This window comes from Euleptes europaea, chromosome 21 (genome assembly GCF_029931775.1).
Source record: "Euleptes europaea isolate rEulEur1 chromosome 21, rEulEur1.hap1, whole genome shotgun sequence".
NCBI classification, from domain to species: domain Eukaryota; kingdom Metazoa; phylum Chordata; class Lepidosauria; order Squamata; family Sphaerodactylidae; genus Euleptes; species Euleptes europaea.
In genome coordinates this window covers 4171351-4185929 of record NC_079332.1, presented here as the reverse complement: position 1 = coordinate 4185929, position 14579 = coordinate 4171351, and the positions used below count along the sequence as shown (strand labels likewise).

General features: G+C 52.5%; 2 protein-coding genes across 2 annotated transcripts in view; both read right to left on the bottom strand.

Annotated features, from left to right (window-relative positions):
- The window catches only part of CCNF (cyclin F), a 64057-nt gene extending 54456 nt beyond the window's left edge, over positions 1-9601 (bottom strand). The window contains exons 1-4 of the mRNA XM_056866572.1: positions 9283-9601; positions 8646-8779; positions 7374-7700; positions 6195-6264 (exon numbers count right to left, since the gene is read on the bottom strand). Coding sequence (XP_056722550.1) covers positions 6195-6264; positions 7374-7700; positions 8646-8779; positions 9283-9601 — 850 coding nt within the window. The remainder of the gene's footprint in view (positions 1-6194; positions 6265-7373; positions 7701-8645; positions 8780-9282) is intronic.
- Positions 9602-10214: 613 nt separating this feature from the next.
- LOC130492706 (transmembrane protein 100-like) lies at positions 10215-10586 on the bottom strand. Its single transcript, XM_056866469.1, has one exon. It carries the CDS (start codon positions 10584-10586, stop codon positions 10215-10217), a length of 372 nt encoding a protein of 123 aa, XP_056722447.1.
- Positions 10587-14579: the final 3993 nt, after the last annotated feature.

The following is a 14579-nucleotide window of genomic DNA, read 5'->3' as shown; positions in this document are numbered from 1 at the left end:
CTTGGGGGGGGGGCAGTGGAAGAGCATCTGCCTGGCATTCAGAAGGTCCCAGGTTCAACCCCTGCCAACTCCACTTGAAAGAGTAGGCAATGTTGACCTTGACAGACCCAGTAGTCTCAGTAGAAGGCAGCTTAACGTACGGAGGGGCTGTGCCTTGGTGGTAGAGCATCAGCTTTGTGTGCAGAAGGTGCCAGGTTCGGTCCCTGGCTTGCCCACTTAAAAGGATAAGATAAGAGGTGTTGCGAAGGACCGCGTTCATTCATGGTGTAGTGGTTAAGAGCGGTGGTTTGGAGCGGTGGACTCTCATCTGGAGAACCGGGATTGATTCCCCCCTCCTCCACATGAGTGGCGGAGGCTAATCTGGGGAGCGGGATTTGTTTCCCCCACTCCTACACATGAAGGGTGACCTTGGGCTAGTCACACTCTCTCAGCCCCACCTACCTCACAGGGTGTCTGTTGCGGGGAGGGGAAGGGAAGGGGATTGTAAGCCAGTTTGAGTCTTCCTTAACCAGTAGAGAAAGTCGGCATATAAAAACCAACTCCTCCTCCTCCTTATACTGCATTTTTGTCTGTCGATCTCTAATCTCGACGGTTGCATGTATTAATCATGCCGTTCTTTCGGCGCTGTTTTTAGCTGTCGTCTCAGTTGAGACAGGCAGGCTGTAAATGAAGCGGGCAAGAAAATAAATACTCAACTGCTCAAAAGGTTCTGCTTTGTTGCCGGTCAAGGTCACTCTGGGAAGCGGAGCAGGTCCAGAACATGAAAGCACACACACCCCACCCAGTAAAAAGGTTTTGGCACCACGGCCCAAGCGCTGGGCAGCCGGCGCCAATGTCCTACTTGTCTTGGCAAGGCTCTGATTTTAGGCCATCGCACCTCATTAAAAGCCTGACAGGTCTGCAGGAGGGAAGAACAGGAAGAAATATCGCTCTTTCTGGCCGTGTTTTTCAACCGCATGACGTGCGTTACTTTTCTAACTTTCCTAAGGTATGCGAGACCTTTTTTTTTTAAGAAAACCCCACCAAACCTCGCAGCGGGACTTTCAGGGACGGCTCGATAAGAGGCTGATCGTAGGAAACTGTGTTGGGAAGCAGGTTCTGGGGTTTCAAAGAGGTTTCTTTTGGGAAGCTAGCTTGGTGTGTGCCAGAGGCAGGGCTGGAGAGAAATGCAGGGAAGTTCTCTGCACCTTTCATGGGCTGATGTCTCCGTACAAGGTGAATAGACAATACTGACCTTTATAGGGTCGGATTCAGCATAAGGCAGCTTCATGTATTCATGGGAAGTGATAATACTATTCCTAGGATAAATATGGAGCTCCCAAACGGGCTGCTAGCTTGATAAATCGTCACCTCGGTTGCTTAGCCTCTTTGTATAATATTTCCATTGTTATACAGTACCTGGAGGTTGGCAAGCTTATGCAACATCCAAATAAACATAAAAGGGGGATGATGTTCAAAAGAAGACATAAGAAGAGACACGTTAATCTTTCTTTCTTTGTTTTACTGAAATCCCATTCCAGTGCAATTAGTGAGAGTGCGTATGAAAAAATACATATTAAAATAACATCTTTGTGGCACTTGGAGAGGAAAAACGTCGCCGTTCCTCCGCTGTCTGTCTTCCAATGGTAGAGCATCCGGTTTCAAGGAGTGCCCAAACAGAGCACTGTCGCATTTTTCTGAAGTAGGCAAAAGGTGCAGTGGTGTACGGGAGAGGCGGGAGGGAGGAGGAAACCCAGCAGGCGGAGATGCGCTTACATCCTGAAACCATGAAGGGTGTGGTGGAAAGAGCCGGGGCAGAAAGAACGCCGGGCCCCTTTCCTCCTGCAGCAACTGATAACGCCAAGTGGAAGGGATCAGAACAAAATTTCCCCGCACGTGTCGGACCCCCCTGCACGATGCAGGGAATTCACAACTACCTCCCCCACACACACACCCAGTGACCCCCACTACATGCCCAGAAGATGCCCAAGATGCCCTCCCTCTCATGATCTGCCTCAGGTCACAGAATCAGCGTTGCTGACAGATGGCCATCTAGCCTCTGCTTCAAAACCTCCAGGGAAGGAGAGCTCACCACCTCCCGAGGAAGCCTGTTCCACCAAGGAACTGCTCTAACGGTTAGGAAATCCTTCCTAATGTCTTGACGGAAACTCCTTTGATTCAATTTCAACCCGTTGGTTCTGGTCGAAATTAAATCAAAAGAAAACAAAAAACACACCACAAGATGTGTTTCTCACCCCTTATCACCGAACACAGGTGCTGCAGCCTCCCAGGTGGTCCTGAGCCAGATATGCATTGAAAACCAAACGGGACCTTTTGAAAACCCGGGTCAGAGTCAGCTCAGAGCAACGGGTGCAAACGCGGTTGTCAACACCACCCCCTTTGTGCGGTGCAGTTTTCTCTGCTCACAGGGGAGGAGTCATCATGGGTAAGCCCAGCTGTTATACTGCTCATACAGTTAAACCCCTTGTATAAACATTGCTCACAAACGGCCGTTTGAGACAACCAGCGTGCCACAGCGACTGGAGCGTCCCGCTAGGATCTGGGGGGTCCTGTGTTCGAATCCCCGCTCTGCCATGCAGCTCTGTCCCAGCTTAGCCTACCTCACAGGGTTGTTGTAAGGATAACATAGGGGAGAACTGTGTTTGCCACTACGTGCTCTTTGGGGGGGGGGGAGATAAGGCGGGCCAGCCCCCTGACAGCTTTGCCCTGTAAACATTTCCAAAGCATTAGAGGCCTTGCACCTTCTGACCACCCCCAAAAAGGAGCTGGACGATCGCCAGCCTGCAAAGAAACAACGAGGGCCAGCTGCCAGTTCTCCCCAGCCCTTGGGGAAAGGGTGTCCATGACACCAAACCCCCCCCCCCACCATCACAGTTCCCACTCCCCCCCCCATCCAATTGTAGCTATGCTGCAGGCAGTAGAGAGAGGGGAGCAGACATGTTCGTGGAGGAGAGGGCTATCCATGGCTGCTAGTCAAAATGAACACTAGCCATGATGCATATCTATTCTCTCCAGGATCAGAGGAGCATGCCTGTTATCTTAGGTGCTTTGGGACACAGGCAGGATAAATGCTGCTGCAGTCGTCTTGCTTGTGGGCTTCCTCGGGGCACCTGGTTGGCCACTGTGTGAACAGACTGCTGGACTTGACGGGCCTTGGTCTGATCCAGCACGGCCGTTCTTATGTTCCTATGTGATTCTCTCAGGACAGTCAAACAGCCTTTACTCAACGGCTTGCTGACTTGCGGGACTCCCTGCCACCAGATGCCGTGCTGGTTACCGACGGAGACAGCTTTAAAAGGGAATTAGACCGATCCAAGGGGGTCTCTATCAGCGGCTTTCAGCCCTGGGTGCCTTGCTTGTAAGACTCCTAGAGGCACCAGATTGGCCAGTGGGCGACACGTGTTGCTGCCCCGGCCGGATTGTGGGTCTGATCCAGCATGGCCGCGGTTTCGTTCTCCCACGCTGCTTGTAGCGGGGCAACAAGGAACACAAACTGGCAGCCTCTTTCCGAGGCCCATCTCGGCGCTAAATGGGAAACTGCCCCTCCGGTGCCTGTGTGGTGTCAGACCTCTCCCATTTTTGTTGCCTGGAGGCAGCAGAGAGTGAGATTCGCTTGCCTGCCATTCCCTCTGCCGCTGCAAGGAACTTCTCCCACGGATAAACGGGAGGTCAACCCACCAAGATTAAGTTAATTCATGCCATCGTATTCCATACTACTATGTATGGGTGTGAAAGCTGGGCAATGAAGAAAGCTGACAAGAAGAAGATAGATTCCTTTGAAATGTGGTGTTGGAGGAGAGGGTTACGGATACCGTGAACGGCCAAAAAAACAAATCAGTGGGTTATAGATCAAATCAAGCCTGAACTGACCCTAGAAGCTAAAATGACTCAACTGAGACTATCGTATTTTGATCATATTATGAGAAGGCAAGAATCACTGGAGAAGACAGTCATGCTAGGAAAAGTTGAGGGCAGCAGGAAAAGAGGAAGACCCAACAAGAGGTGGATGGACTCTATAAAGTAAGACGCAGCCCTCAGTTTGCAAGACCTGAGCAAGGCTGTCAAAGAAGGACATTTTGGAGGACGTTGATTCATAGGGTCGCCATGAGTTAGAAGCGACTTGACGGCACTTCACACACACACCCAAGCCAGCATCACCAACCAGGCGTGGGCCCTCTGCCCGGGCCACAAGGTTTTGACAGATGCATACTGTCAGTCTTCGATGGCGGCTCTGAAAACGGCCGGGGTCAGCTTCCTCCGAGGCTGGATAAAACCAAGAGCAACAGTCGCATGTTCCATCAGTAATCGTCCATCCTCCTCAAGCAGCGACGATTCAGGCCCTCATCTGGACCGTTTCCTCGCGGCTGTAACTCAAAATTGCAATTTGATTAAGAAGAAGATAGGAGGAGGAAACATAATCAGCTCCTTTTCCAGCCCGTGGTGTTTTCCCCCCTCCTCCCAAGCCAGCAATACCGACGGCGAGAAGGTTCCAAGCAGATGTCTTTTTCGGTGGGAGGAATCAAAAACGGCAGAAGCAGATGAGATTTGCTGGCGACCCGGGCTTGGCTTCCGTTAATGGGGCTACGAGCAAGGAGAATTGTAAAGAGCAGTGCCGGGGGGGGGGGGTGGAGGGGGGCGGAAACGAAGGATGTTTCCGTCTTCCGAACCCTTGGCCGCATTTAGCATGCTGGAAGCGGAGAAAAGGTGCGACCGGACACAGGAGCGATGCCAGTTTAGAAGGTCAAACTCGCCCTTCGACGAGGCATCAACCTCTCTCGGTTACTGGAAAATGCTTTCGCAGCTGTCTTGGCGGCAGAAACGCTTGCTTTATGACGGTCGCATTGAAGCAATACAGCCCAGGGCTTCCCAGACAGAAACTTGCCAGCTGGGGCCCCGGATCGTGGCATGGTAAAGCCCAATCTCATCAGATCTCGGAAGCTAAGCAGGGTCGGAACTTGGAAGGGAGACCACCAAGGAAGACTCTGCAGAGGAAGGCAACGGCCGACCACCTCTGCTTCCCTCTTGCCTTGAAAGCCCCTTGCTGGAGTCGCCATAAGCCGGCTGCGACTTGACGGCACTTTGCACACACAGAAACCTGTATGGTCTAGAGATCTGCTGAAAGTCTGGGAGAACGCCAGGTGCCACCTGGAGATTGGCACCACTAGCTCTAACCCTGCTTCCCCATTTTATCCTCACAAAAGCAGGACAGGCTGAGAGCGAAAGGAACTGGCACCCCCACGGTTACCCCAGAGAGCTTTGTGGCCAACTCGAATCCAGCTCTCTCCAGCCCCAATCTGACACTCTAACCACAACACTGTACTATCATTAGAACATAAGAAAAGCCCTGCTGGATCAGACCCAGGCCCATCAAGTCCAGCAGTCTGTTCACACAGTGGCCAACCAGGCGCCTCTAGGAAGCCCACAAACAAGACGGCTGCAGCAGCACCATCCTGCCTGTGTACCACAGCACCCAAGATAATAGGTGTGCTCCTCTGATCCTGGAGAGAACAGGTATGCATTATGGCTAGTATCCATTTTAACTAGTAGCCATGAATAGCCCTCTCCTCCATGAACATGTCCACTCCCCTCTTAAAGCCTTCCAAGTTGGCAGCCATCACCACATCCTGGGGCAGGGAGTTCCACAGTTTAACTATGCGTTGAGTGAAAAAATACTTCCTTTTATCTGTTTTGAATCTCTCACCTTCCAGCTTCAGCAGATGACCGCCGCGTTCTGGTATTATGGGAGAGGGAGAAAAACATCTCCCTGTCCGCGCTCTCCAAACCATGCGTAATTTTATAGACCTCTCTCATTGCCTTTTTGAACTTCACCTCCGGGGCAATTATTTCCAGACTGTGATTCTGGATGGGGTTTGTAAGTCTGCCCATTGACTTGGAGGCTGGAAGGTTGATTCAGAGATGTCAGCAAGCAGGCCCCAGATTTCCCTCCAGCTCAGGAAATACCGCACATTTCACTCAGTTGCCAAGGGTGGGGGAGCGGTCTGATGACCCCGGGGGCCCAGGAACGGAGACCCGCCGTGGGCAGCCTGACCCTAGAAGGCCAATCTAACTCTTGCAGCAGCGAAGCAACAAAGGGTTAAATACGGCAGTGGGGCTTCTCCCCATCTGCAGAGCACGTAAGGTACTACCCCCCCCCACACCCCAAACATGGCTGATTTCCTTCCGCTTCCACACACCCTCAATTTCTTTCAGAAACTCCGCGTAAATTAGGACAGGAGAATCCTTCAAGCTGTCATGGTAAATACTCTTGGATCGGAGAACAAAGCGTAAGAAATTATCCAGAGTTGCACTAGGAGCAGGAAAGGGTGGGGAAAGGCGTAGGAGGGGAGAACAACCTGATTTTGCACAGGCACAGCTGACATTTTTTGGAAGCTTCTTTCTCTCCCCCCACCCCTTGTCTCTTTACAAAAGTGCCAAGTGCCGAAAAAGCCATAGAGGCCTTGCACCAAAGGCACGCTTAGCTCAGTGGTGCCGATTCCGTATGATGCCTCAGCATCTTCTGATCACGCCAGCGCCTTTGCCATCTGGATTCTGGGGAGGAAGGAAAGCCCTGCCTTCTCTCAAGGCACGACTGAGAGAGAGCCAGATGGGGGCTCAAGGGCCTGTTGCCAGTCCGCGCCAGGCGATTTTGCCTGCCCCCTGGCAGCCCTACAAAATCTTAATCATAGAATCATAGAGTTGGAAGGGACCACCAGGGTCATCTAGTCCAACCCCCTGCACAACGCAGGAAAAGCTCAACTACCTCCCCCCCAACACCCCCAGTGACCCCTAGAAGATGGCCAAGATGCCCTCCCTCCCATGAACTGCCTAAGGTCATAGAATCAGCATTGCTGACAGATGGCCATCTAGCCTCTGCTTAAAAACCTCCAGGGAAGGAGCGCTTACCACCTCCCGAGGAAGCCTGTTCAGATGAGGAGCCGCTCTGACTGTTAGAAAATTCTTCTTAATGTCAAGACAGAAATCAAGACCCAGGTGTTTTTTTTAAAAAAAGTTAAACTGGCAAAGAAAACATTTTTTTTCCCAGGCGGTGAGAAATGAAAGCTAAGCTACATCCATACAAATTAAACACGCGGAGGAAGAGAGAGAAATCTGGAAAGCGCACTCCACTTATGGGCCCCGCGAGGCTTGGGTACGTATGCTACAGAACGGATACAGCCCTTGCTTCTAAGCAGCGCCAAAGATGAAGGCGGCCTAGGCAACAACACTTTGATTTTTTCTTTTTATGGCAAAACACGGGTTCGAGTGTGCTATCCCAGCCAGAAACGTGGGAGACGGCCATCTGGAAGAGACCCAGGAGACTCACCCCCTCGTCTTTGCTTTCCTTGGTGCACAACGAAGGCCTCTCTTTCACAAACCTGGCCAGGTTTGTGCCCCACCAGAGGATCGGCCAGCACACCCTGAAGCGCCTCGGCCAGAAAACGTGATGTATGTGTCCGCCCCGCGTTCCCGGCTGAACCACCCCCCTCGTGCTTGTCCTGGCTGCTCTCTCTTCCCCCGGCTTCTAAAGGGTCCGGTTTCACTTCTTCCCGGGTCGCATGTGCGTATGTGGACGGGCTCCAGGTGCTGAGGAAGCCAAAGAGCAGCTGGCGGCCGGGAGCGGAGGGGGAGCTCGGGTGCCAAAGGGGAGAGAGTCCTTCCTGAATTTCCCTGGGGACACACGGCCACGGATCAGGGCCACCCTGCTGCGGAGACAGAGAGAGCGTCAAAGAAAATCCGCCAGAAAAGTCCGATCGAAAAGTTCTGGGGAGAAGCTCAGAAACAGACCCACAGACCCTACCCCAGGGGTGTCGAACTCAATTGTTACGAGGGCCAGATATGACGTAAATATCACTTGGTTGGGCCGGGCCATGCCTCGCCAGACCCAGATTTAGAGTGGGGGGGGGTTGGCTTGTGGGCTGGATAAGAACGCTCAAGGGGCCAGATCCGGCCCCCGGGCCTTATGTTTGACACCCCTGCCCTACCCCGTACCAGGGGGATGGAGACAGTATCTTTTTCTTGATTATTCCCCCCTCCCCAATGCATCCATTTATCATGCATATAATGGCCTTATGACCATTTGTAGCTGAGCATCAATCCTTTTCCCCACTGGGATAATTTCAAACCGAGCGAGGCTGAGACTGCACAGCCCAAAACCACAGTCCTGAGCCAAGCTACACCATACACGTGATAGAATCGGCTGTTTCTACCAGGCAAAGGCCCTCGACGCAGCTCTCCGTTGCCCTTGCCAGTGCAGAGATGTTTGAGGTGGGGACAGATAGCGGTCTCAGCTCCCCCACAGACGCCAGCTCCCCTTCCCTGTGCCCCACCGAGGGCTCTGCTGTTGTTTTTGGATCAGTAAAAGTGCTAGAACACTAGAGCATCCTAATGCTATCGCAATCTACCTCCGTGATCTACCTGTTCCCAGCTTTCAAGAAAGAGGTAAGTCTCTAGCCCCAAGACAATCCTGTCAAACCAGATCTGAGAAACGTCACGGCAAAACAAGGGAAAACCTGGACAGTGAACGATTAGGGGATAATGTTGCGTGGATGCTTTAAAAAAAAGGGTGGGGAACAGCTCCACGGAGCAAAACTTCCATGGGGAAGCAATCCAGGGATGCCCTGGGGTGGCACAACCCACTCCGCCCTTGCCGTGGGCACCGTTCCGAAATCGGCACAGCGTGCCGTGGCGGCCGAATGCACAGCTCGCTTGCGCATCGGTTTATAACCGGTGCGCCAGCAAACCGAGGCACCGTGCCCGTTGCGCGGGCCGTTGGAGCGGGCCCCTGTGAATTTAAGAACATAAGAGCATAAGAAAAGCCCTGCTGGATCAGACCCAGGCCCATCAAGTCCAGCAGTCTGTTCACACAGGGGCCAACCAGGTGCACGCAGGCAGACAAAACCCATCTAGATACTGTCCGACACGCACTTTGCGTCAAAGGGGACGCCGGATCGACGTCTTTTGGGATCTGCGCCGGTATTTATCAAGGGGCGGTCACTCCCCCCACTCGTGCCCAGCCCACTGCACCCCCTTCCCCCCCCCACAACATTTAGCCACAGCCTCAAGCATCCTGTGAGATTTCTTAAATTCTCTCGGTTCTTCACTTCTGTTGCCCGTAAAGAAACAAGGGGGCTTCTTCTCTGCCCTTCGCGGGGAAGAGCACGGGTTCATTCCAAGAGTCCCGACAGTGACCTCTGACACGGACCCCCCCCCACACACACACACAGAAACAAAGGGGCCGCCACTGCCCAACCAGGACCCCAATGTCAACTGCGACCCACCCCTCACGGTCTAAAAGGAAGGATCGTGTTGTTCTTCCGGCAGCTTGAGAACTTTTGGGAACACCCTTGTTTTCAGCATTGGGTACCGCTCCATCCTTCTCATCTCCCCCAAAATAAAGGAAGCAAGCAAGGAAGGAAGGGGGAAATAAGGACTGTCTGTGATCAGCCGGCGATGTGCGCAGCGGTGATGGAGACAGGCAGACGGCATCCTTGAGGATGTAAACACCTCTCCGCTCTCTCTGCGCTGGTGCCTTCTTCAAGTTAGCCCTGGCGCTCTCTGTAAACGAGGGGTCTCGTTCCGGGTGGGAAAGAAGCTTGCAGTCCATCCCTCACACCCCGAGGCAGGGGTGTGTGTCATCTTAGCCAGCGTGGTGTCATGGTGTCGTGGTTGAGAGCGGCGGAGTCTGCTCTGGAGGACCGGGTTCGATTCCCTCACTCCTCCACGTGAGCGGCAGAGGCTAATCTGCGGAAGGGGATTTGTTTCCCCGCTCCTCTACACGAAGCCAGCTGGGTGACCTTGGGCTAGTCACGCTCCCTCAGCCCCACCTACCTCCCAGGGTGTCTGTTGTGGGGAGGGGAAGGCGATTGTAAGCCCGGTTTGAGTCTCCCTTAAGTGGTAGAGAAAGTCAGCATATAAAAAACAACTTCTTCTTCTTCTTCTTCATCTTGGGGAGTCTGATGCACAGCCAGCCGCAGGTTCCTGCCACACAGCTCCACAGACTATCAGTCATCCTTCCTGGGTGGGCTGTGTCCTTTTCCTATCCATAACGCTGCTTGCTTAATAAACAGGGGTCCGGTCGCCCACAGGCTTCCAGGTTCCACCATCTCCGGTGCAACGGAGGGCGCCCTCAAAGCTCCCCCCCCAAAACTCCCTTCACTCCGCCATGGGGCACCAGGAAAAAGCTCCGGCCACGCTGCTCTACCTGCCTGGCGCCTGCATCATAGGGCCCCCTGCTCCAGGGACACAGGCTCACCCTGCTGCTTCTTGCGCTGTCGCTCCCTCTTGGCCCGCCAGCAGATCAAGGCGGCCACCAGCAGGCCCACCCCGAAGACCAGGGTGGCCACGGAGACCACCTTGGCAATGTCCATCTGCGGCCCGTTGATGGTGAAGGTGATGCACGTGGCGGCCACCCCGATGACCAGGGAGACGATGCCGAATGGGAAGACGCAGCGGTACCAGGACTTCTCCGTGCCCCCCGTGGCCAGGGCCAGCTTGTTGAGCGTGGCCGTGGAGTCCGTGGCCATGGCCACGGGGAGCCCCGGCTTCCCACCTTGCAGGCAGGTGAGCGAGTTGGTCTTGCAGCCCATCATCCTGGTGGCCTGCCCGGCAGAGGCTGCCCGCAGGAACCCGGGGAGGGGGAGATTACATCTGAGGATGCACCCCCTGCTCTGTCCCACTACCTCTTCTACGAGCGAAAGGAGGGAAGGAGTGACGTCCCGCCTGCCCCCTTTCTCCCCGCTGACTTCTCGCCTGGCCGCTGCTTCTCTCTGTCTGCTCTGAGCTCCTGCTCCAGCCGACTCTTTTGCTGCAACGTAGAGCGGCGATTGGCAAGCGGGAGGAGTGATCTCATGCCAGGAGGCGGGTGCTTCAAGAGCATTAACTCTTTCAGAGGCTGCGAGCAAACGTTTCCAGAGAATCCCTGGGGCGAAAATGCTTGGGAGGTTTTGCCTTGGATTTGCCACTCTCTAGATGCCCATTTCCCCCCACACTCCAGAGACTGTCCCCTGCAAGAAGACATATAGCGGTGCCCGGTCCAAACATTGGTTCTGGCACCACGGGCTTCTTTTTGGCCCCTGGAGCTTGCAAGAGACATCTTTTGGTGCGGGGGGCGGAGAAAAGGGGTTACGTTTGATCGGGATCCGAGGCCCCAGACAGCCCCTGCGGTGTACTGTTTAGAGCGCCAGAGCCGGGTCTGGGAGACATAAGCTCAAATCCCCACACTGCTGCCTAACCTACCTCACAGGGTTGCTGTTGGGAGGATAAAATGCAGGAGAGGACAACAATGTAAGCTGCTTTGGGCCCACACTGGGGAGAACGGCGGGGTATTAATGAAGTATATAAAATAGCTAGTGAGTCAAGCCATGCAGGTGGTCTGAACACTCTTAAGGTCATACCCAATTTGGCCTGGGGGACGACGACGACACATTATTTCATGGTGCTCAGCCAAACCTTTAGCAGAACTAATCCACAGAGCATTTCCAAAGGGAACTGGGAGGACTTCAGACTGGCTGGAGACCTGGGGGGATTTAGGGCCGCTGTCCGAAAGACTGCTGCTTGGGAGAAAGCCCCACTGAATGACGGAGAACGTACTTCTGAGTAAAGCTGTTTAGAATTGCTCCCGCTGTTAGCAATTAGGCATGGACCATGTTGCTTTCATTTCCATGCACACAACTTGCACACACACAATGCAATTTTTAAAATCAGGTTCTTATTAGCGTCTGCTCAGAATTTCCAACGTGTGGCATGCTGCTCACCGTTTGTTGGCCTTTATCATTCTCCGGTTTTGCAAAACAAAGAAGACACCCCCCAACCCCCCCTCTTTTTCATGCAGTAAACAGACCACTGGGTATCCTTTGTCAAACAGCGTAGCATTTAAATTAAAAAAAAATTATGTTAAGCAAAGCGATACTGAACCCTGGCATCAAGGAAAACATTGCAAAAACAGTCCCATAATAGTATACAATTGTAAGCATATTTTCATACTGGAAATGGAAAACCAGCGTCGGAGGATCTCTCTATAACCCTGCCCTCTTCAGCCTCATGCGCAACACTAAGAGCCCTGCCCAAAGGAGAAAAGTACAATTCAGACAACCATGCCTACCATAGGCCCTGAGATCAAACCTGGCTATTAGAAATATCTCAAAGGAAGGGATACTCTTTGGTTCAAGCCACAAGGGGGTCCCACTGAACATGTTTCCCTTCTAGCACCTCCGCTAGCTCCTGGAAGCCCGCCTGATCTGATTCTGCAGGAACCGAGATCGGAGCGTGGTGGTTAAGAGCAGTGGTTTGGAGCGGTGGACTCTGATCTGGAGAACCAGGTTCGATTCCCCACTCCTCCACATGAGTGGCGGAGGCTAATCTGGTGAACCGGGTTGGCTTCCCCACTCCTACGCATGAGGCCAGCTGGGTGACCTCGGGCTAGTCACAGCTCTCTTAGCCTCACCTCCCTCACAGTGTGTCTGTTGTGAGGAGGGGAAGGGAAGGGGATTGTAAGCTGGTTTGATTTTTCCTTAAGTGGTAGAGAAAGTAGGCATATAAAAACCAACTCTTCTTCTTCACCAATCTCCTTTTTATCCCACCTTTGCTCAAAGGAGCTCACGGCGGCATTCCTCATTTCCCTCCTCTTCACTGTACATTACTCTCCGTTTCCCAGATATGCCTACGGTGGATATCTAGGGTCCAAAGCAGGCTTCTTTATAAACATAAAACCTGGCCGAGGAGAGACGTGACCCTCCCCACTGCACCCGTCGCTCACTCTCACAAGCTAAAAGACTAGCCACAGTCAACTTCCAGGATTTCACACAAGGAAAGTCTTTGCCTCAAAACCCGTTTTCAGCGCCAGGATCGGTTGTCAGGAAAGCGAAGTAATAAGAGACGGTTTTCTTTAAATGGTTTACTCACAATATTGTTACGAGCTCTCCGCTTTCCCGAACGATGAGAAGTCCCAAGGTCAAAGCTTTCCGGGTTTGATTTCCTGTAGACAAGAGAAGAGACAGGAGAGTTTTGTAATATTTGCTTTGTCAATAAAGATCAGATTGTGCTCAGACAGAGGCAATAGGGCACTCGTACACAGTAGCAGACCAAAGTCCCAGAAAGAGGACCTCTGTCCCACAAGGTGCTTTGCTTTCAGACAACTCAGTCCCCCCAAAGCCTTTTTCCATCCATACCTGCCCCCTTTGCCTCAGCTTGTGGGATGGCACCTTCTCCCAATCCCAATAGGCCCTTGATCCAAAGATCTACCTGGAGCCCATTAGCTCCCACTGAGGAAACATCCACAGCCGCTAAAGAACACTGACATTCTTTTTTTCAGGCTCCGTTATCATAACCCAGACAAAAACAGATAGGTAAGTAAATAAAAAAACTGAAAAACAACCATTAGAATCTCTATTCATCCCCAATGGAATTGGAGCATTTTCATCTGTCTGCAAGAGGAGGTCCAGAGAAGAACAAATGTAGGCTTCCAGAAGGAAAGCATTTTAATTTAATTTAATTTAATGCATAGTTAAATTGTGGAACTCCCTGCCCCAAAATGTGGTGATGGCTGCCAACTTGGAAGGCTTTAAGAGGGGAGTGGGCATGTTCATGGAGGAGAGGGGTATTCAGAACTACTAGTTAAAATGGATACTAGTCACGATGCATACCTATTCTCTCCAGGATCAGAGGAGCATGCCTGTTATATTAGGTGCTGTGGGACACAGGCAGGATGGTGCTGCTGCAGCCGTCTTGTTTGGGGGCTTCCTGGAGGCACCCGGTTGACAGCTGTGTGAACAGACTGCTGGACTTGATGGGCCTGGGTCTGATCCAGCAGGGCTTTTCTTATGTTCATTCCACAATGGCAGAGACATCACAGAAAAAAGGCCTGGCTCCTAAACGCTGGTAATTTTACCTTCCTAAAAGAATGAACCTGTGGCAGGGGCTCATGAGCAGATCTTAGAGCCCTCGGGAGCTCAAATGGGAGATGGTACCCTTTGAAATGTGTGAGACCCAGATCAGACATGGTTCTAAAGGTTAAAGCCAACAGCTTGAATCAGGTCCAGAAACAAATCTGTAACCATTGCAAATGTTTTAGGACGAGCATAATGTTTCCTTACCAACCTATACTTCTCAGTACAGGGAAAGGCGTTCTGTACTAGCTGACATTTCTGAATTGCCACCAAAGATAGCCCCATGAAGAGAGCATCGCAGTAGTCTACCCTGGAAGTCTCCGATCTTCAAGTACTTGAAGGGCTGTCATATGGAGGAGGGTGCCGAGTTGTTTTCTGTGGCCCCAGAAGGTCGGACCAGAACCAACGGGTTGAAATTAAATCAAAAGGGTTTCCGGCTAAACATTTAGGAAGGACTTCCTAACAAGTTTGAGCGGTTCCTCAGTGGAACAGGCTTCCTCGGGAGGCGGTGGGCTCTCCTTCCCTGGAGGTTTTTAAGAAGAGGTTAGATGGCCATCTGTCAGCAATGCTGATTCTATGACCTTAGGCATATGATGAGAGGGAGGGCATCTTGGCCATCTTCTGGGCATGGAGTAGAGGTCACTGGGGGTGTGGAGGGGGGAGGTAGTTGTGAATTTCCTGCATTGGTGGAGGGGGTTG

Excerpts from the sequence above, each read along its gene's own strand:
- LOC130492706 (XM_056866469.1), bottom strand. The coding sequence starts at position 10,586 with ATGATGGGCTGCAAGACCAACTCGCTCACCTGCCTGCAAGGTGGGAAG.